The following is a 20,580-nucleotide window of genomic DNA, read 5'->3' on the forward strand; positions in this document are numbered from 1 at the left end:
GGGCAGCCCCCGCCGCTCCCGGCGCCTCCGCCCGGCTTTGCAGCCCCCTTTAATTCGCATCGCGGGGTAATTAAAAAGCCACTTTTTATTTTTATTTTTATTTTATTTTTATTTTTTTTAATGAGAGCCCCCCCCGTCCTGCAGCCGGCCTCGCCGGGGATGCGTTGCATCGGGACCCGGGGACATCGTCACGCGATTCGCTCCCAAATCCTGCGGCTTTTACGTTAATCCTCCTTGAAAACGGGAGATTTTGGGGCGTCCCCACCAGGTGAGCCCTGAGGTCTCCCCGCAACCCCCACGGACAGCACCCGCAGCCCCTCAGCTCGCCCTTACCCCACCAGCGAGACCCTCTGCACCCCGAGCCTCCTCCCAGAGCCCTCCCGGTGCGGGTGGCTGCGGGATTTTGGCTCCTGCCCGGCCACGCACCCTATGGGACATGGGGCCCATCGCTGGTTTTGGGCATCCCTGCCCCAGGGCCTGGCCTTGGGATGGAGCCGTGGCCGAATAAGTTGCCCCAAAGCCGGGGAGGGCTTTGTCCCAAGGGGGCTGGTTGCCAAGGGGTCCGGTGGTCTCCGTCTGGGTCTCCTGGGGATTTTCCTGCAGCTTCCAAGCGAGCCTACGTGCCGCCCCGTCCTCCCCAGGCAGCCGGCTTCAGCGAGGTTTTATTGGTGTCGGAGCAGCAATAAAAGGTGTCAGCTCTCGCCACAGACTTCATCTGCCCGCTTTCCGCCGGCCAGCCTGCCCACAACCCCAAAAGCTCCTGCAGCGTGGCCGAAGGTGCGGCTAAAATACAGAAAATTCTCCTGTAGGGCCAGTGGCCGCCTCCTCGCCTCCTTGCTCCTTGGGGATGGAGGAGCGAGGCAGGAGGCTGCCGTCCCTCCCTGCAGGCTCAGAGGTCTGAATTTTGGCCCCAGCCACCGCCGTGGTGATTTGGCACCGGGAAGAAGGGTTCATGGCTCAGGGGGTTGGGTTGCGTTGCCTTGGACCTCGCAGGGGGTTCAGACACGGACCCTTCCTCGCCGGGTGCCCCACCGGGATCCTTCTTGGGAAAAGTGAGGCCAGGGAGGCAGGAGGTGTGCGGTCCACGCGCCGTCCATCCCCTTGGCCCAGGAGAAGTCCTTAGCTGGGAGGACACCACGGAGCAGCGAGGATTTGGGGCGAGAGGCACGGGGAAGGGAGGGAGGAAGATCCGCGCCTGGCCCCGCTCCTCGGCAGCTCCAGGGCTGCCACGCTGGAGCCTGGGGTCCTTTTATTTCCCCGTCCTTCGGCCCCGCAGTCGCCAGGTCTGGCTTCAAGAGGCGCTGAGCGCTCCTAATTGTAGTGGCAGACAAAGAGAGCCGGCCTTTGAAGGCGGCACATGCTGCGTCTGACAGCACGTGCCTGCAGCCGCTGACAGCGCTGACAGCGGCCCCGGGGACGTGGGAGCTGCAGGCCAGGGTGCAGGACACGGCCCCAAGCCGAGGGGAGCAGCTCCCCGGCCCCAGCTCAGCACCCCTGAGGATGAGGAGGGTTCACAGAGGTGTGCTGCTGTCACGCTGCTGTCCCGGGGCTCTCATCCCCCCGTCCCTGCTAGCTGCGTGCCCCGGAGTGGCTCTGAGGGTGGGGGAAGCTGTGGGGTGCAGGGGGCAGCGCGGGCGCGCTCATGGGGGGGACACGGGGACTTTTCTGCTATCCCCATGGGTGCCTGGGGATGGATGTGTCCCCGTCCCTTCTGGGAGACCCAGAAAGTGCCACGACAGCGTGACCCGAGTGCCGAGGTGCCCCCTACCCCGAGCAGGACTGAGGAGCCCGGTGGGAGACGGCGTGCCAGGGAGGGGGAAAGCGCTTGGCCGACCCCAACCGGCGACGGCCCCGCTGCGGGTGCCGAGGGTCCCGGCTACAGCATCCCGGCGGCAATCTCTGGCTCAGGTTGTGCCGTGCTGGATACGGCATCTCCATGGAAACCCTCCCGCTCAGGCTGTGCGGGCTCGGGAGATGCCATCTCCACGGAAACGCGGCGGCCGTGCAGGCCGGGATGCGCAGCCGGGCACCGCCAGGACTGCGGGTGCCCCCCCGGTGCCCCCCGATCCCAGAGGCGCCCCCCAGGACTCGCAGCTCGCCCCTGTCCTCGGCACCGGGGGGGTGGGGAGGCACGGGGAAATTCGGGGGAGCTTTGCTCTGCCGGAGAGCCCCGGTGCAAAGTAAGGGAGCAGCGCAGGACCCTCTGATGGCCACGGGGGCCCTGCCGCGGCCAGGGGCACCCCGGGCACACTCAGGCAGTCCCGCGGCATGCGGAGCCGGGGGGCCTTCACCGGGGGCTGAAATTTCACCCTCCGAAATAGCCCGGATGAAATACTTTACAGGTTATTTATAGCCCACGCTAGAAAACAAAACAAAACAAAACAAAAAAAATAAAAGAGAAAAAAAAAAAAGGACGAAAGAAAAGAAAGCAGCCACACGAGCCCTTTTATGTGCTCGTTTTTCATCTGCCTTTTCCTTTCGGCTGACTCCTGCTGGCCCCGAGGGCCGGCCGGAGCCCGAGCACGGGATGGCTGAAGCCTCGGCATCACCTCTCTCCCCACGGGGTGCCCGTGGGGTCCCCACCCCAGGGCAGCTCGGGGGCACCCCAGCGGAGCCGCGTCCCCGTCCCGTCCCGGAGCAGCACCGGGCGCTCCCTGCCGGAGCCAGCGGCGGTTCGGCCGCCTTTCAGCCAGGCTCCCCAGCTCCGTAAACCTGGCTTTGACGTAGCCCTGAAAGTAGGCCAGTAAGAGCAAACTGCAGCCGCTCGCAGCCCTCTCGAGGGACGCCGTGGCTGCGCGGCGGGAGGGAGGAGTGCGCATTAACAGCGCCGCTGCTCTCCGCGAGCTCCCGCGCCGGCGGAGGACGGTGTTTTTCTCTCCTCCCGGTGCCTTCAGGCTCGCCCAGCCAAGCCCCGGCGTGGCGATGCGCGGCGGCAGGGCACGAGCGTGCTGCAGGAAGGGGATTAGAGCGGGGAGTGTCCGGCCCCCGTCTCCTCCCTGCTGCCGTGGCAGCTGCCAGCGGGCATCCCCGCCATCCCCCTTTCCTGCAGCATTTTGCAGATCCTGATTTATTTTTTAATTAAAAGCCGAGCGCTGACGTCCCCCTGCCCTGCGGTTTGATTTCTGCGGGCACACCAGGGGGACGCAGCCCGCTCTCGTGGCAGCACCAGGAGCGGGCGAACCCCAAGCGCTGCCAGGAGATGCGGCTGCATCTGGGTCCCTCCCGTAACTCACCCCAAGCAGCTTACACCAAGGCTTTAGGGATTTATTTTGGAAGCATTTCCCGATCCTCGAAGCCCCAGTTGGAGCCCAGGCCGCCCCAGCACTGCCCTTCCTTGCGGGACCGGGCACCCCCAGCTCTGCAGCTCGCTGCCGGCTGAGCGTTGCCGTGCTCGCGCCATGGGAGGTGCGACAAAAAACCTGGCACGAAGCTGCCCTCAGAGCGAGGGGCCGGATGGCCGCAGGTCCTGCCCACCGCTTCAGGTGGTCACAGCCTTCGGGCCGCTGCTCTGCACGGGGACACGAGCCCGTTTCAGGTGTGGTGACCCCAATCCTCTCCGGGATCAGCACCCTGGGAGGTGCTGTCCTGCTGCCTCCCAGCGCACCGGGCACTGCCTTCCCTCAGCTTTGGGGCGCTTCAGCTTTTCCTAAAACAAACACGAACTCCCCCTCACCCCCCTGCTGACGTCCCCAGGGGGACGAAGGTTTCCCACAGCGTTTGGGGCAGCCGGAGCAGAAGGAAGCTGGGGTTTGAGCTGGGGCCACCAGCCCAGCGAGGGGCTCGGCGGAGCCGTGGCACGGAAATGATCGCTGCTTCCTTTCTTTTTTTTTTTTTCTCTTTTTTTTTTTTTTTTTTTCAGCCCTGTCGGCTCAAGCAACGCCACCGTGCCCCCCGTCTGCGGCCAGTGTCATCCAGCAGCCCCGGGGCACCACGTGGAGCCAGCCGTGCACCAGCTGGACCCCAAAAACCCCAAAAAGGACACGGCCCGGGCAGAGGGCAGCACCAGCCCCTTGTCCTGGGCACCGCGGGCTCCCCGACTCCCACACGGGCTTGGAGCAGCCTCCCCTGCAGGGTGCGGGCGCAGAGCGGAAGAGCCTGGCGTATTTACGGGGCCGGGAAGCCAGCGAGATGTGGGGCCGGCTGCTGGCAGCCTGCACGTGCCCATGCAGGCTGTAGGGGACAAGGGCCAGGCCCCTGCACGAGGTGGCTGCGGGGCCGAGCGGCGGCGGTGTGGCTCTGCCCCAAAGGACGCAGCGGGATCGGGGCTGGCCGCGGTGCCAAGGTGGGAGGAGGCGTCCCCGGCGCAAGGGCCGTGTTTCCTGGGAACAGGAGCAGCTCCTCAAGTCCCTCCTTCGCTTGGGATCAGGAGTTCCTCCAGCTGGCACGAACGCAGCCCACGTGGGAAGAGGGAGGAGAGGCCGGGAGGGCTCTCGGCCCGCTCCCGTTTCACCCTGCCTCTCGGCCACGGCCCTCGTGCTCAGGAAGGGGACACCGAAGATGTGGGGGTGGCTGCGCTGGGACAGAGCCCGCTCCCAGCCCCTGTGGGGTGGCAGCAGAGCTGCGCAGCCCCGCTCTGAGCTCCTCAGAGCTGGCCAGAAGTTACTCGGGGCAGCAGGAGGCCGTGAGGAGCATGGCCACGGGGCCAGGCTGTGAGAAAGCCAACGCGGCCAAGAGGATAACTCTTTATGCAAAAAATCGTGGCACTGAGGACGAAACCAAGGGGTAGAGAGCTTGCCCAACACGAACGTGGTGCCAACAGGGGCTCCACCTCCTCTTCAGGCTCCCACCCCCAGGCTGCACCTCAAGGGCTTAACCCCCGGGGAACCGTTCCCGTTACACCAGGACGAGCCCCCCCGCCCCGCATCAGGCCCCAAGGACAGGCAGGAGGGCACCAGCTGTCCCGGCACGAGGGCAGCCACGGCACTTTTATTGCGGAAGGAGCATTAAAAAGCCCCTGACAGAACCAGGAGCCTCTCCCCGGGAGGGAAACCCCCGGGCACGGCCCCTCCAGCTGCTCCCCAGCGCCGCGGGGGCCAGCGCTAGCCCTAGAGCTATCGTGCTCTCTTTTGGGGGCGGCGAGGGGGCTGCTTGGGGGCCGTTTCTAGCACTGGTTTGGCTCCGCTGGCAGCTGAGGCGAGGTCCTCAGCAGAGAGGGGCTGGATGATGTGGCCTGCCCGGGTGATGACGCGGGGGGCGGTCAGCTTCTGGAAAGCACGCTGCGTGTTCCACGTGGGGCCCACGGGCGTCCGGATGCTCTGCTCGAACTGCTGGTGCTTCTCAAAGGGGAAGGGCAGCTCGCTGACCTGCGGGGAAACAACACGGCGGGGGGGGGGGAGCACCCTCAGGGCTGTGTCAGAGCTGGAAACCAAATTTCCCTTTAGAGGCAGGGATTTAGGGAGTTTAGGGGCCGGGCCAGCCCCGGAGGCAGCGCAGCACCCACCTGATGTGCCGCCGCGTGGATGTTGCGCTGCTCGCTCAGGATGACGTGGGGCAAGTGCTGGTCCTTCCTGGGAGGCGCTGGGGGGGGCTTGATCAGGAACCTGCCGGACACGGGAAGAGGTCAGGCCCCGGGGCCGGGCTGCAGCGCGCTGCCACAGCCCTCCCGCGCTCACCGTTTTATTTTCTTGGCGCTGGGCTTCAGCCCGCTGCCTCCCCACTCGCCCCAGCCCGGCAGCACCAAGTTCACCGCCTGGGGCTTGCCATCCTGCTCCGCCTTGCTCTTCTCCCGGTGGAAATCGGCCACCACGTCGTCCCCGGCAAACGCCTCGCTGATCACCCCCCGCTGGTCGATGCCACCCTCCTGCGGAGACAGCAGTCAGTGCCCGGCCGCTCCCGGCTCACCCAGGAGGACCGGGCCCATCCCGCTCACCTCCTCCTCCATGACCACGGGCAGGCTGGGGCACTGAATCTCCTGGGGCTTTTCAGACAGCACGGACTCCAAGCGAATGATTTTCTCCTTGGCTGTGGGTTTCTTGGCAGGCCTGGCCCCAGCTTTGCCTTTCTCCTGCCGGGGCGCTTGCTCTTCTGCTCCCGCAGCCGCCGGTTGCTTCTCCTGCTCCTCCGAGGGCTCCTTGGAGGCCAGAGCCTCGACCTCCTCCATCGTCTGCACGCGGTGCAGCTGCTCCGACAGCAGGATCTCCTCCTGGGCCTGGGGAGGGGGCTCCATCCCTGCACTTGGCTGCTCCTCGTCACAGAGGGGGTGCACGGAGCTATCCCCAGGAGGGTCAGGAACCGCCTCCGTCTCGTCAGTGCCTGTGCATCAAGGCAACAGAGAAGAAAACAGCCACCCCGTGAGCAGGGAAGGAAGCAAGGCAGCTGTAAGAAAACACAGCCCTCATGACCCAGCCCAGCCCCGCAGCACATCAGATGTCGCGTGGGGCTGCGAGCTCCTCACCGTGCTGCTCAGGGCTCCCTGCCCGCTGCTGCCGTGCGTGCCGTTTCTGCTCAAATTCTTGTAGCAAGGCCTCCTCCTCCGACACCTCCTCCTCCTCTTCTTCCTCCTTGCTCTCCACAGCAGCAGGCACCGCAGCGTCTTCGCGAGCCTCTTGCACCTCGGGTTCCTTGGCCGGGTCGCTGGGCTTGCCCAGCATCCAGGGATTTGCTCTGCTGGCACTCACGGGGATGGTCACGGGCGGGAGGTCCTCCTCAGGCACATCCCCTGGCTCCTCCTCGGGCAGCTCCACCCGCACCTTCTGCATCAGCTCCTTGTTCCTGGCCAGCTGCTCCTGCATGGCCTTGCGGGCCTGGGAAGGGATCGAGACAATTCTAACGCAGGCCAGAAGCAACGCGCCCGCTTCCTTTGCCCCACCTCAGCCGTTCTCCCCTTTTCCCCGAGCCCCAGCTCACCTCCAGGTCGTACTTGGCCATAATGGCCCTGGAGCGGGCCCATTTCCCCTTGTTCTGGTGCTTGAGACTCATCCGCTCCTGAGGGAGAGGAAGAGGAAGCCTCAGGAAGAGCACCCTCAGCCGGGGCGAGCTCCCGAGGGATGAGGGAGAGGCAAGCGAGCGGCACCTCCATCCGGAGCTGCTCCAGCTCCTCCAGCTTTGCCAAGGCGGCCTCCGGGTCCGACTTCTGCAGCAGCTCGAACTCCTTCAGGGCCTTGCGCCTCTTGCTTTTCTTCAGCACGCGGTGGTACCTGTGGCACGAGGGGGCAGGCAGTGAGACCTCCTGGCGTGAGCACCCGGCCTTCTCTTTAGGAAGCTGTGCAGGCAGCACGGCTTCCCGGCAGCACCTCAGCCTTCCTCCACCCTTTATCCGTCCCCACGCACCGGGCCCTGGCCCCCTCCCAGCTCCCCGAGCCCGGCACCGTCAAGAATCTTACTTCTTGCTCTTGATCTTCTTCTCTCGCCGAGCTTTGGCTTCGTAGTAGGACTGCAGGACCCGAGCCTTCTGCAGCTCCGCTCGCCGCCGCCGGGCCTGCCAGGGAGCGCGGCGTTAAGGGGGAGGGCAAAGGAAGAGGCCCCCCCACGGGCAGCGCGGGGCTAAAGGGAAGCGTCGCCCACCTCCTCCAAGCTCATCGCCTGCAGCGAGGCTTTCTCCTGCGGCGTCAGCAGCGGGTCTGTGACGGGTTGCTGCGTTTTGTGGAGCAGCCCGAAGATCTCCTGCTCCAGGGGAGTTCGTGGCTGTCGGGGGGACAGATGGCACAGCAAGGAGGGGTGAAACAAGGAGCGGCGCAGGAGCCAGCACCCACACAGATCTCCCCATCCCTTCCGATGCTTGAGCAGGCTCACGGGAGGGCACAAGCAAGCAGAACTCCCAGGCCCCACAGTGCTGTGTCCAGATGAAACGAGAGGGAGCTCTGGGAGGGTGAAGTGGTGCTTGTTAAGCTCAGAGCTCGGTGGGAACTGACCTCGCCCTGACCTGGGGAAGCTCTCCAGGAACAGGAGCCTCTCCTGCCACGCAACACAGCCCACGTGGGAACCCGCATTCAAAGCCAAAAGCATAACCAAGACTTATAGGTGGGCGCTAGTTGGTAAACCAATTCCTTCCTCCACCTCCAGAGGTGGCTGAGGCCCACGAGCAAGCACCCGGCTCCGTGCAGAGCCTGGGCAGCAGCAGGCTCAACCCACAGCTCGAGCGCTAAAGAGCGGGGAGGAGAAACGCACCCAAGGGGTGTGAGAGCCCCCACCTTCCATGCTGAAACTACTCGCTCCAGGGGGGCAACCGCCGTGATCTCCTGCTTCAGAGGGAACACCAACTGCTCTGCTCGGCGGTTCTGCAGGACCACCGGCTGCCACTTGCCAACGTCTTTGGAGGTCTTGACGTAGGCAGCCTCCCTCACGACCTGCAGGTGGGAACGAGAAGGGAAAAGGATCAGTGGAGAAGCTGAGCTGAAGAACGCGGAAAGCCAGGCAGCATCAGAGAGGAGCAGATGGCAGCCAGGGGCTCAACCCAGCTGCCCCTTACGGCTGGAACTGCTTCCCCCTCCCCTGCCGCCCGCACAGGCCCACGTACCCGCTCCCGCTCCTCCTTGCTGAGGGGCAGCTCCACCGCCTTCTTCTGCTTCACTTTGCTCAGCTGCTTCTTCACGCTGCTCAGGGCGGACTGGGCACGGATGGGCTGCAGGAGCTCAGACAGGACCAGCTTCTCCCCGGCACCTACGGGAGATCACCCCACACATCGACACGGACACCCCACAACCACGCTGAGCAGCGCTATGAGCTCCGACGCTGTTTGTTACGAGCTGAGATGCCTTCAGCACAAACAACCAGCACGGCACCTCCCCGGGGATCTCCTCCAACCAGCCTGGAGAACCTGAGCACCTCTTGAGGGGGAAAAAAACACTGGGGAAAGCCCCAAGACCCCAAGAAGCCCTCACCTTTGGAGCTGACATTGAACTCAGACACCTGCACGCTGGCCTCTGAGCGCTCCACCAGCTTCCGCCTGCAGGAAAAGTGAATAAAACAAAGGAAAAGAGGTGAAAAAGCTCCCTCAGCCCCGCCACCAGCGGCTGCTCGGGCTGCAGCCGAGCCGGGGGGGCTCGGGGCGGTGGGAGGGGAGGGTCAGGGGGTGCTGGGGGCTCACCGCTTGCGCCCCGACAGGGCGCTGACCGCCTCCAGGAGCTGCCGGTGCCGCCGGTCGCCATCCTCCGGGCCCTGCCGCGGGGCGCACACGTGTGTGAAGGCCGGGCCCGCGCGGCCTAGGCCCGGCCCCAATCCCAATCCCAATCCCAGTCTCAATCCCAATCCCGCTCCCCATCCCAATCCCGGCCCTAATCCCAATCCTCATCCCAATCCCGGTCCCAACCAGCGCTCCCAGTCCCCTCCCAGCCCCCCCCTTCCCGGTCCCGCCGCCGCTCACCTCCTCCTCGCCGCCGCTGCCCGCCGCCTCCACGCCCAGCCACTCCTCCGCCATGCCACCGGAAGCGTGGCGCTCACTTCCGCCCCTCCTTGACGCCGCCGCCCGGCCAGCCTTCCGCCCGGCGCGTGACGTCACGGCTGCCTTGGCAACGGGGCCGTGCCGCGGCCGGCCCGGGGCGGGGAGGAGGAGAAGGGGAGAGGGCGGGGACTCGACGCTGAGCGACAGCGCTCTCCGCCAATGGGCGCGCGAGAAGAGGAGCGGGCGGGCCAATGGCGGCCGAGCTTTCACCTCCCTCACGGCGGCGGCGGCGGCGGCGGCGCGGGGCGTGGCGGCCCCTCCCGCGGCGCTGGGGCAGGAGCGGCGCGGCCCGGCCCGCACCGGCACGGGGGTGAGCGCCCCACACACCCCCTTTTTACTCCTTTTCACCCCTTTTCACCTTTTTTACCCCTTTACCGGCCGCCCTTTACCCCCCCGGTTCCCCGGTACCCGCCGGTTGCCATGGCGACCCCGGGAGGTGGGGGGGGGGGGGGGCTGCGGTTACCACAGCGCCCCCCCCCTCTCCCTCCCCACTGAGCCCCTTTTGCTCTTTTTTTCCCCCCAAATTCTCCCGCAGCGCCCAGCCCAGCCCGGCCCAGGCGGGCCCCGAGGATGCCGGGGGCAGCGGCAGAGCAGCAGCAGCAGCAGCAGCAGCAGCGGCGGCGGTGGCGGCAGTGACGGCCCCGCCATGTCGGTGCTGGTGGCGAGGAAGAAGAAGAAGCCGAAGGTGGTGCGGCGATGGGAGCGGCTGCCCGGCAGGAACACCTTCTGCTGCGACGGCCGCATCATGATGGCCCGCCAGAAGGGCATCTTCTACCTGACGCTCTTCCTCATCCTCGGCACCTGCGCCCTCTTCTTCGCCTTCGAGTGAGTCTCCCCGCCCTCCCGGCAGGGTTTGGGGCCTTCACGGGGCTCCGTGCACCCCTCCCGGGATGCCGAGGCCTTGGGCACGGAATGGGCAGGGAGCCGTGGGCTGAACGCTGCCCTGCAGCAGCCCCCTTTCTGCTCAAGGCCAAGCACCTGGGGAGGCGCCGCCTGCCCCTTTAGGTCAGATCCAGACTCAGCTTGGCCCAGAACCAACAGCAGGGGGTTCCCCGTAACTCTACCGGCTCCTTGAGTCGCTCGGGAAGAGAAGCGACCTGCCAAAAAACACAGAATTGCAAAGGTTTGGCTAATAGGGGTGGTGTTCTAGGGAGAGGGCAGGCTGGCCCCTTTTTGCCCGCTCTGTGGAGGGCTCAGCCTGAACGACAACAAAACTCCTCTCCTCTGTCTCCGTCAGCGTGTTTGTTTGCGTCTCGGGGAGGCGAAGTCCTCGGTGGTGTTGGGTAACACAAAAGCTCCTTAAGCCAGGAAGGCAAAAGGAAGAACCTTGCCGGCTGGTTAAGCCCTTAAGTTTTTCCTCCAGGTCTATAAAGTGCTCAGCACGTGTGCTGGCCTCCGAGGCACCTGCCCCAAAGCGGGGAAGTTGTCTCTGCTCCCTCTGGTCCAGCATCGCCCTCCTTGCTAGCGGACGCTGCTGGCAGCCTCGCAAAGGGCTTTCTGGAATGCCCCGCGGAGGCCTGCCACGTCCCAGCAGAAGCAGCGGGGTGCAGCACATCAGGTACGAGGCTGCTTTTTCTGCTTAGTCCTCGTGTAGCTTTGCAGGCGGGTGTCACGCAGCCGTAACGCGAGGTGTTGGGGTTCCCGAGCTCAAAGAGCCCAAATTACCCCTGACTCAGCCCGAATTCACGGGTAAGGACCGACACCGCCGGTTGTTTGTTTTGTTTCACGGCCGAAAAATGGCACTTGGGCTTCCTGCCTTGCAGGAGTGAGCGTTACCACACTCCAGGAGCCCTTATTGCCAGGGATGATTGCTCTCACTCCCTGTCCCGGTGGGATGAGCGGAGCCGTGTCTCCCTCTGCCCCGTTTTGCCCTCGCTGCTGACCTCCACAAACCCTGCTGGGGTTTGTGGGGCAGCCCGAACCAAGCCCGCGTTCCCAGCCCTGGCGGCGTGATGGAGCCGTGTGTCAGGGCAAGGCTTTGGGACGTTGGCTGCGGGGCGGTTGTGACCAGGGAGGTGAGGGAAAGGTTGGAGAGAGAAATCTAAAGTGCTGACTTGATGGTCTCCGAGCGCCGTGTCTCGATGCTTCCTGTCTGAGCGGGGGAGCTTTGTTGTGAAATTGCTTGCGGGTTTTTCAATTTCTGGGGAGGAATGAAACGCTGCAGAGAAGGCAGGCGGCCGGGCTGCTGCTGGAGGCCTGGCGACCCTTTGTGCCTTCTGCCTGAGGGTCGTGGCTTTGATCTTTGTGCTGGGCGTGTTACCCACCCATTTCAGCTCTGCGGCCGCGCCGAAATCCAGTTTTCCCCCTGTGGAGTTTGTTCCACGGAGGAACAACGCAGGGCGTTAGGATTGGGCTCTGGAGAGCAGCAGACGGGGCGGGTGGAGGAGCCCTTTCGGCCCTCGCCCGCTGACTGCAGGGTTTTCAGTGCCCGTTTCTTTCCGCTGAATCACTCGCGCAGTCACACCTTGCCTCAGCACGGCTCGGGGATGCCTGAAGCCAGCGCCGCTTTGCTCCTCGCCCTCCGCTTTGCTCCTCGCCCTCCGGGCTGCGCCGCCCGGGCTCTGATTGCAAACGCCCTCTCCGCGGAGCCGGTGCTGGCTGGCATCACGCGTCACGAGATACAAGCCACGAAATGACAGCCTCTCTGTTCCTGCTGGCCGGTTTGCTTCTCCCCGCCTCGTTGCTGCGGTCTTGGAGGCTCGTCCGTGCCCCGAGGAGGCCCCGAGGACGGACCCAGCTGCTGGCGCCGTACCCAGCCGGCTCCTCCCTCCCTCCCCGATAAAGCAGAGGCGCTGCGCCGGCTTCTTGAGCGGTGCCAGGCAGCCTCTGAGCGCTCTGCTCTGCCCAAGGGCACCTCTCGCCGCCGCCCCGGCTGAAAGCGGCTGCTTCAAGGCTGAGGCTGGTCCCCGAGGCTTGGGTTTCATTGGGCCTGCTCTCTGACCGGCGCTGCGTCACGTGGAATCGCGTTTCACAGCCCCTTTGCGTTGTTTCGGGCGTTTTATCGGGTGTGGAGGCTGCTGCGTGAGGGCGCTCAGCTGTCTCGCCGTGCCCGTGGCGCCTGGACTCGATGAGAAACCCTGGCAAAATTGCTCTGGGATGGAAGCTGAGGGGATGGGGTGTCCCCGCTCTGACTGCCGGGGCTTTCTCTTTCCAGTTTGCCAGCGTGGCTGTACCGGCTCTCCTCAAACAGCAGGCACTCGCTTCTCCAAAGCGGCTGCAAGAGAACTCAAATTTCTTTTGTCTGCAGCCTTTCGCACAAGCGAGACGTTTGTAAATGTTACAGGCGAGATAGCGCCTGCAATGCCAGGCTCCTGGCTGCACGAGGGGGCTGCTGTTTGCTTTTCCAACAACCGAGCACGTGGAGCTTTTCTTTTTTTTTTCTTCTCTCTACGTCCTTAGCTATGCAGAGACCAAATTTTGTTTGTTTTTCTGATAAATCCGAAATCCTAGGCCGGGCCCGCTGGTTGCTGATGATATTTCTCTGCTTTGACAGCGTCCGGGGTGGGCGTGCGTGGGTTTGGGGAAGTTAAAGGGGTGATTTTGGGAGTGGGGTTTAAACAAACTTCACAGCAGAGCTCGTGCTGAGCCCTGCAGGGACCCAGAGGTGGGATGCCCGGCCTGGTGGTCCCGCCTGAACCCTGTGCTGCTCGGGAGCTTCAGCAGAGCAGTCCGTGCTCCTCGGGCTCGCCGCACCTCCGTCTGTTGCTTCTTGCTGCTCCCCCCTTCCCCGTGGTAATGATCTCTTTGTCTGAGGCTCCCCCCTCCCCCCGGCGTGCATTGTAATGGTGCTGTTGTCTGATATTAGACGGCAAAATGCTCAAGAGCGCAGCTATCGCCCTGGGAGGGGAGGAGGAGCCACATCCTTCCAGCCCAACAGCGCGGCTCTGTCGGTGCTCAGCTTTCCCAAACAATGGCCCTTTAAAATATCAGTTCCTCAGCGGTGTGAGTGACTCGCTGTGCTTGATCCCTCTGCAGCCCAGGCACAGGACGAAGACTCCGCAGCGCTCCGGCCACCTGAGATCTCTTCTTTTTCCTCCTGAGCCAGGGGCCCGGCCTGCCCCGTGCCTGTTCCGCGATGGAAGAGCCGGGGAGAGGCTGGAGGATGCTGCTTCACCTTCCCACAGCAGAGAGGACACTGATGCGCTCGTCTTCTGTCTCCTAAAATTGCAGGCTTCTTCCCCTGCCTAACAGCAGCCCGGAGGCTCCTCTGGCTGTGCCCCGGGGCACATGTGCCTCCCCGAAGGGCTGGCTTCTCCGGGAAGATGCCCGGGGAGCAGGTCACGTCCCCACGCTGGCGCTTCTCTGCAGCCCATGCAGGGCTGATCCCATTTGTTCTCAGGTGCTGCCGCGTAAAGCTTTCGGCTCCGTGCGTGGCAGAGCACACCCAGAGCAGATCACGTGCTCGAGGGCAATAAATCTCTTCGCTGGTGGCACGCTGGAGAAACTTAGGAAGGTGTCAGCGTGATTCTGGGGCTGGGAGCCCTGGCGTGGTTTCAGCTCGGCTTTAACGCAGTGCACGGATCCTTTTCCGAAGCCTGTACCGTGTTCCCGGTGTTACAGCGGCCATAAAAGCCGGTGTGTCAGCTGAGCAAGGCTCAAGCTGCAGCCCTCGGAGGCAGAGCTGCTGCGGGAATCAACCAGATTCCTCCCCAAAACGGGATCCAAGGTTGCTGTTTAATCACTGGCTGACTCGCAGCTCTCCAGCTAGACTTTGTCCTTGCGGGGGGAAAGACAAAGTTATCTCAGGCTGCGTTAACGCGCTAAGCCCAGCCCTCTGCCTGCTGGGGCTGGCTCTGCACGTGGACGGCTCCAAGGGTTGCGTGGTTCTGAGTAGCTGCGGGGCTGGCAGTGTCTAAAATTAACCACGGTGGTTTGGGGGCCGGGCCCTGTGCGTCCCAGTGGCCAAAGCGTCCCGTGGTGTATGGGCTGGGGCGTGCACGTGTGCGGTCTCTGCTTGGTGGCACGCAGAGGATCGTTGCTGGAGTCAAGCAGCAGCAAATGCAAGTCCACTGAGCCGTCCTGCAGGGGGTGGTGAGTATTGGGGTGGCAGAATTTGGGAGCAGTTGGAGCGAGAAACTTCAGAGAAGCTGTGGGTGGGACGGCTACCCAGAATTAATCAGCTGATGTATGGATGGCATGGAAATCCCCCTGTTCAGGACGATGAGTCCACTGGGGAGGATGATCCTGTGTCGTTCACCACCGCAGCCTTGTGCTTTCCTTGAGAACAGCAGTGGCTGGGAGCAAGGGTCTGGGCTGGGTCCGTCTCTGCGGGCTCAGAGGCATCGGGAGGAAGCAGGAGAAATGAGATGTGCGAGGAGAGGTGAAATGCCCCACGAGTTAGGGCTTCAGGCAGGGCTTCCCTTAAACCAGAGGAAAGCTCCGTAAGACCATCACCCCATCAGCAGCAGGGCTTTCTAAAGAAACCAAGGGAAAAAAATGCTTTCTGTTTCCCTGCAGGTGTCGGTACCTGGCAGTCCAGCTCTCTCCAGCCATCCCCGTGTTCGCAGCGGTTCTCTTCCTCTTTGCCATGGCCACGCTCCTGCGGACGAGCTTCAGTGACCCCGGGGTGATCCCGAGAGCCCTGCCTGATGAAGCGGCCTTCATTGAGATGGAGATCGGTGAGTGCTGCAGCTGGACGGGTGGTGGCTGGAAAAGCCTTGCTGGTTTTGGTACGGTCTAGGTTCTCTGCAGAGCTTTTTTTGTCCCTGTTGGGGGGCACGACCTCCAAAAGTGGGAATTGCCCCAGAGTGAGCATCTTACCGCCTCCCGGCTAATTCTGCTTGGCTGAGTCTCAGCTGGTGCCAGGTTCCTTCCTGGGAACCTTTTCGTGCAGTTTCCTCTCCTGTAGCTGTGAGCATCCAAACTCAGTTTGCTCTTGGTAAGGGGTGCAGGAAGCTTGACGCAGGCCCTTCAGTCCAGCAAGCAGAGAGGACATTTGGTGGATACAGTTCTACTTCTTGTTTTGGTGTTTTTTTTCCTCCCCTTGTGCTCCTGAAAACTCTGGCACCTCGCTTCCAAGTTCCAAGTTGGCTCTGGAGCGTGTGAGCAGAGGTGTAGCCACTGGCTGTCGACCCAGCAGGCTCCGATCCACCTGGTAGAAGGCGCGAGGAGGAGAGCTGTCGCTCTCGTCCTGTTGTGCTGTAGCAGCAGATCTGATCTCTGCTTGCTTCCCTCTCTCAGAGGCCACCAACGGGACCGTGCCTCAGGGTCAGCGCCCGCCCCCGCGGATTAAGAACTTCCAGATCAACAACCAGATAGTGAAGCTGAAGTATTGCTACACGTGTAAGATCTTCCGTCCGCCCCGTGCCTCGCACTGCAGCATCTGTGACAACTGTGTGGGTGAGTAGGAAGGGCTGGGGCTGTTCCTGCAGCCGCCTGCTAGGTGAGAGCCTTCGGAGGAGAGCAGGCGAAGAGCTGCAGCAGCTCTCGCTCCGTGTCCTGCCTCGTACCGCGCATGCCTCCAGCAGCCGTGGAGGAAGTCCAGGATGGTGTTGCCTGAACAGATGGGGATGGCCTGCCTCGTCTTAAGCCCAAGGAGCTTGAGATTTGCTCAGAACCTGAAGCCAGATGGTTCGGCTTTGCCAGCATCTCGTTGGCAGTAGCTGGTCTAATATAAATCTAAATTATCCGGGGAAATGTGAAAGCAGCTCCTCGCACCATCTTGGAGACTATGCTGTTACGCTGAGTGCCCGTTTTTTGTCCCCCCCACCACCACAGCAGCTCTTTTAGCCCTTGTATGTGCCATAATTAGCTCATATTCAGCGTCCCTTCTCGAGGAATAAATCCCATTCTGGATCCCTCTCCTTCAGTACAGCTTCCCAGCCCTTTGAGCACTTAGGCAGTCTCTTGAACCTTCCTGTAATGATCCCAGTAGGAGTAAAGCAGCATGCGGGTGAGACGAGCACTGCTGAACTCCCAGACCTTCAGCCAACCCGTGCGCTGCTTTCAGAAAAGCTCAGGTCTGTGGGAGAGGAGACATGCATGGGGTGAAGCTCTTAAATTCTACCTTAATGCACTGACTGACTCCAAGGAGGAGTTTTGCACTCTCTTACCTGGCTTCTACCGCCCCTGCTGATGCAGGGACCTGAGTTAGCAGAGGGGCAAACTCAGTGGCCCAGGGGGTCCTTGTCAGCCTTGTACATTTCTGAGTTTGGGGCCCTGGGATAAGCGCCTAGAAGCAGGCAGAGCTGTGCTAGAGCAGTGCTGATCTCCATCTTCACTTCCACAGAGCGCTTCGACCATCACTGTCCCTGGGTGGGCAACTGCGTGGGGAAGAGGAACTACCGCTATTTCTACCTCTTCATCCTCTCGCTCTCACTCCTCACCATCTACATATTCACCTTCAACATAGTCTACGTAGCACTAAGTGAGTCTGCCTGCGGGGAGGTGGCTGGCTGGGCTGGCCGAGGGGGAGGGAGAAGGTGGATGGTGTTCCCGACCCAGAACTGATGGAATGGGAAAGGGAAATGAACTCGATGCAAGCTCCCGGAGACCAAATGCCTCTTTCTTTGTGTTGCCAGAATCTCTGAAGATTGGGTTTCTGAACACGTTGAAGGAAACCCCAGGGACATATCCTTCCCCAGTGCCAGAAGGGTTGGCCTCTAAGTTGGTGAGGGAGTGCAAGCTGCATGATGGGGGGATTGAAGTCTTGATACTTCGCTGGGTTTTCCAAGGCATCACCTCCCTGCCTCCTTGATTACAAGGCAGAGAGCGATTTTTGTGGTTTTGGGGAGGGGGGTGAAACAAAAAACTGCCTAGGTGAAGAAGCAGCAGGGCTAACGCACCAGAGTGTCGTGACTCAGCTCGGGTGTGACTGTTTGCCCGGTCCCTGCTCCTTAACTGCTCTCACTGTACTGGAGGTGCTCATCTGTTTCTTCACCCTGTGGTCGGTGGTGGGGTTAACTGGGTTCCACACCTTCCTGGTGGCACTGAATCAGACAACCAACGAAGACGTAAGTGAAGTCCCTTTGTTCCCCTGAGCCACCCCTCTTCCTCTTTGCTTCCTCTGCCACAGCTGCCCCCACCTTGCCGACGTGCCCTGCTCGTGCTGAGGCTGGGGGCGGATGCTGGGGGAGCAGACCTGAGCTTGTGCCCTGTCCGTTGCAGATCAAGGGTTCCTGGACTGGGAAAAACCGTGTGCAGAATCCCTACAGCCATGGCAACATAGTGAAGAACTGCTGCGAGGTGCTCTGCGGGCCTCTGCCCCCCAGGTAGGCTCTCGAGGAGCAGCCCTGCCGTTCTTGTCCCCCTCCCTGGGGTCCCGTGGAGCTTTCCTTGCGTGGCTGCAAGACCTTTCTGCCAGGGCTGCGTGTGCAGAGGGCTTCTGGAGGTCGCTTGGGACAGAGCCGGCCCCTCTGGGGAGGAAGGTTTTTTGTTGCCTTCCAGTGATTCACGCGTGTGGTGTGGTCCCTTAACGCTGTGTGTTTTTGGGAAGCAGATGAGTGACTTCCCTTCCCCGGGACAGTGCATGCAGAGGAAGCTCAGGGTGCTTGTTTCGGTGGGCTCCCACCCTCTGAAGCGGGCTGTTCTCTGGAGGGCTTGATTTCCCCAGGAGGAACGGAGGCACTCCTAAGATTAACTGGGAGTTAACTAGGACTGGGTGGAGCACAGCCTGGTTTTGGGGTGTGGGGAACGCCTTCCCTTGACTCCTGTCTTCCACCAGCGTTTTTCCTGCTAGAGAAGAAGCTGGTGCAGAAGAGGCGCGGGGTCTCTGACAGTGGGATTTTGTTCTTTCAGCGTCTTGGACAGACGGGGCATCTTGCAGCAGGAGGAGAGCACAGCTCAGGAGGAGACCTGCACGCGGGGGTCCAGTGCTCCAGAGCCCGCTGCTGCTCAGGGCCCTGGTGGGCAGGAGGAGGAGAGCAGCGCTCAGCAGGACGGCAGCCTTCCTCACCCCAGTGCCGTGAGTGATCCCCTCTGCATGCGGTTACCGGCGGGCTGCCGCTTTGAAACGAGCTCTGCTTTGAGGGCAGGGTTGAACACGAGACCCTCGCTGCTCCTTTCTTTCCCAAATTGTTCTGTGAGCACGGTGTGAAGGGGCCGGGCCCACTCCTGCCGGAGTGTGAGCTGCCTGTTTCTCTAGCACAAACAGACCAGAGCACTGCTGGAGCAGCCCGGTGCTCCGGATTTTTCACGAAGCTGATGTGCTGCCTGCTTGGTGAGGGGAAACAGCCCTGGTTTCCCGTTTTCCCAAGCGCAGCTGAGAGCTCTGCTCCTGGGGCTGGAGGCAGGGGCTGCAGGGGAGCCGGGCCACATCTCTGTGCGCAGACAGATCCTCCGTGCGTTCGTGCCAAGTCACTGCTGTCTTCTCTCCTCCAGGTCCCCGTGCCGTCCCTGAGCAACGCTGAGATGCCGGAGGAAAAGCAGCTAACGACCGGGGAGCTCCCGGCCCCATCCCAGGACGCTGGGCAAGCAGAGCACTAGCCTCTGCTTGAAAGGGAGAACTTTCTTGTTTTGTCTAATCAAAGCTGGAAGTGATTGAGGAGAGGAGGAGATGGGCTGGATGGCAGGCAAATGATTCCTCACGGCCGTTTTGCTTTAGTCATTATTCATCTGGAGGCGCAGGTGGCGTGGGCTGGCGCTGGCCATGCACGGGGGCAAAGGAGAACGAGCACGAGCAGCCCAGCGCGCCCACCGAGGGACGCTCCCCGCCACCGGGGCTGGTCTCCCTGCGGGCCGAGGCAGGACCTCTTGCTCTGCAGGTTGTCCTCAACGCTAAATGCTGGCTTGGTGGCCTGAGCTGTCCCTCCGCCTGGCCCTGACTGACCCGCTGACTTGTGGTCAAGCAGCTCAGAAGCGATGTTAGGGTCGGCCTGCTCCCTGCTGCTGAGGAATCCCGATGGGAAGGAGCAAGTGATTAATGGCAGTAACGTCCTCTCTCCCCTCCTCCCTCCTTCCTCTAATCTGTGGCATTGTTTTATTGGTTAACGTGGCAGGGGTTGTCAGGAGACGTCGTTTTGGTGCCAAAAGGGCCGAAAAAACTGGGAAGGTGTTCTGCTGGCCGTGTTTCTTACAGTAGCTTCCTTCCCTTGCTCCCTCTTCTCACGCCGCTCTGCAGGCGTGAGCGCAGCCGCGGCGCGGGCACGGGGCTGGGGGCAGGAGCGGGGCAGCCCCATCCTCCTGCTGCTCGGCTCTGCCCCGGGGGTGCCCGCAGCGTGTGCCAAGCTGCAGGGCAGGACCTGCCCGCGGCGCTGCCTCCCAGGCTTGCTCCGGGGCTGGACGTGCTCCTCCTGGGTGCCTGCGCCCAGCACGGGCTCCCCCCCACGCCCTTCCCCGCTGGGCTGCAGCACGCCGCTCTGCGCAACCTCGGCCCCGGTTCTGTGTCGTGTTGTCGTGTCCCGTGCCCCCTCCCCGCCCCTTGCCCTGCATTTCTCAGCCATCCTTGGCTGGCTTTCAGAGCCTTCAGTTTTCATCCCCCTGGGCTTTGCCGGCCGTTTTGGCTGCGCTGCGTCCTCCCCAGCAGAGGAGGGAGGAGAGGTTGGTGGCCACCCCTGGTGCCGTGGGCTCCTTTTCCACTGCAGCACCCCTTCCCCGGGGGCTCCTGCGGAGGCTGGAGGTGGAGGCAAGGCCGCGAGGTGCCCTGGCAGCTCCCCATCCCCATCCCCATCCCCATCCCCTGCCGGGTGTGCTCGGTGCTGCTGCCTCCCGCGGACATGCGGCAAATGGACGGTGGGTGGAGATGTGGCAGGGGCGGCCCAGCTCGCTTCTCCTCCCGGCAGCGCCTTCCTCCCGCCGTGCTCTCAGCACCGTGGCGTGGAGCAGAGCCGAGGGAGCCCGCTCCCTGCAGCCGCTCCTCTTGCTGCTCCTTGCCAGCTCCTGAGCGAGCTCGGGGTCCCCCCACGCGGGGCTGGAGCCGCCGACACCCTACGGGCAGACCGGCTGCGGTGCCCTCGCTGGTCCCATGCACGGCCCGCGGCAGCCAGAGCTGCCCCCTCCTCTCCCGCCTGCCCCCAACGCGCTACTGACCAAATCTCAAACTCGTTGCGAAAAAAAAAAAAGTGTATTTTTTTGGTTTTACTAATCTATTTTCTAACGCGGTGTGTCGAGTGCTGCCTGCTGGGGCCGTCACAGATGCTGCCTGCACCTGTGGTTCCTGTCTGCTCTGTTCAGGTTCTTGTGAAGGAAGTGGGGGTAGGGTGAGGGTTGGTTTTTCTTTTTCTTTCTTTCTTCTTTTTTTATTTTTTTTTTCTTTTCTTTTTTTT

General features: G+C 62.7%; 2 protein-coding genes across 3 annotated transcripts; one reads left to right on the forward strand and one right to left on the reverse strand.

Moving 5' to 3' along the window:
• Positions 1-4,879: 4,879 nt before the first annotated feature.
• On the reverse strand, positions 4,880-9,370 carry UTP14A (UTP14A small subunit processome component). The gene is made up of 14 exons (XM_082771211.1): positions 9,302-9,370; positions 9,026-9,096; positions 8,820-8,884; positions 8,456-8,598; positions 8,130-8,285; positions 7,504-7,623; positions 7,323-7,417; positions 7,013-7,136; positions 6,847-6,924; positions 6,395-6,743; positions 5,870-6,252; positions 5,613-5,800; positions 5,441-5,540; positions 4,880-5,303 (listed from the first exon to the last, which is right to left on the reverse strand). Exons 1-14 carry the CDS (start codon positions 9,353-9,355, stop codon positions 5,052-5,054), a joined length of 2,178 nt encoding a protein of 725 aa, XP_082627337.1. The 5' UTR covers positions 9,356-9,370; the 3' UTR covers positions 4,880-5,051.
• Positions 9,371-9,629: 259 nt separating this feature from the next.
• ZDHHC9 (zDHHC palmitoyltransferase 9) lies at positions 9,630-20,346 on the forward strand. Of its 2 annotated transcripts, none has more exons than XM_082770609.1 (10): positions 9,630-9,689; positions 9,915-10,204; positions 14,837-14,997; positions 15,560-15,718; positions 16,608-16,745; positions 16,900-16,961; positions 17,239-17,331; positions 17,486-17,589; positions 18,116-18,281; positions 18,698-20,346. In XM_082770609.1, exons 2-10 carry the CDS (start codon positions 10,026-10,028, stop codon positions 18,800-18,802), a joined length of 1,167 nt encoding a protein of 388 aa, XP_082626735.1. In that variant the 5' UTR covers positions 9,630-9,689; positions 9,915-10,025; the 3' UTR covers positions 18,803-20,346. The 2 variants fall into 2 exon arrangements, with proteins under 2 accessions (XP_082626735.1, XP_082626734.1); XM_082770608.1 differs by having other exon boundaries at positions 16,900-16,946; positions 17,232-17,331; positions 18,698-20,331.
• Positions 20,347-20,580: the final 234 nt, after the last annotated feature.

Source organism: Aythya marila (genome assembly GCF_965140915.1).
Source record: "Aythya marila genome assembly, chromosome: 13".
Taxonomy (NCBI): domain Eukaryota; kingdom Metazoa; phylum Chordata; class Aves; order Anseriformes; family Anatidae; genus Aythya; species Aythya marila.

Excerpts from the sequence above, each read along its gene's own strand:
- UTP14A (XM_082771211.1), bottom strand. The coding sequence starts at position 9,355 with ATGGCGGAGGAGTGGCTGGGCGTGGAGGCGGCGGGCAGCGGCGGCGAG. Across the intron at positions 8,599-8,819 it reads GTTCAATGTCAGCTCCAAAG|GTGCCGGGGAGAAGCTGGTC; the intron begins GTGAGGGCTTCT and ends GATCTCCCGTAG. Across the intron at positions 6,925-7,012 it reads TGGAGCAGCTCCGGATGGAG|GAGCGGATGAGTCTCAAGCA; the intron begins GTGCCGCTCGCT and ends CCTCTCCCTCAG.
- ZDHHC9 (XM_082770609.1), top strand. The coding sequence starts at position 10,026 with ATGTCGGTGCTGGTGGCGAGGAAGAAGAAGAAGCCGAAGGTGGTGCGG. Across the intron at positions 10,205-14,836 it reads GCCCTCTTCTTCGCCTTCGA|GTGTCGGTACCTGGCAGTCC; the intron begins GTGAGTCTCCCC and ends GTTTCCCTGCAG. Across the intron at positions 14,998-15,559 it reads CTTCATTGAGATGGAGATCG|AGGCCACCAACGGGACCGTG; the intron begins GTGAGTGCTGCA and ends TCCCTCTCTCAG.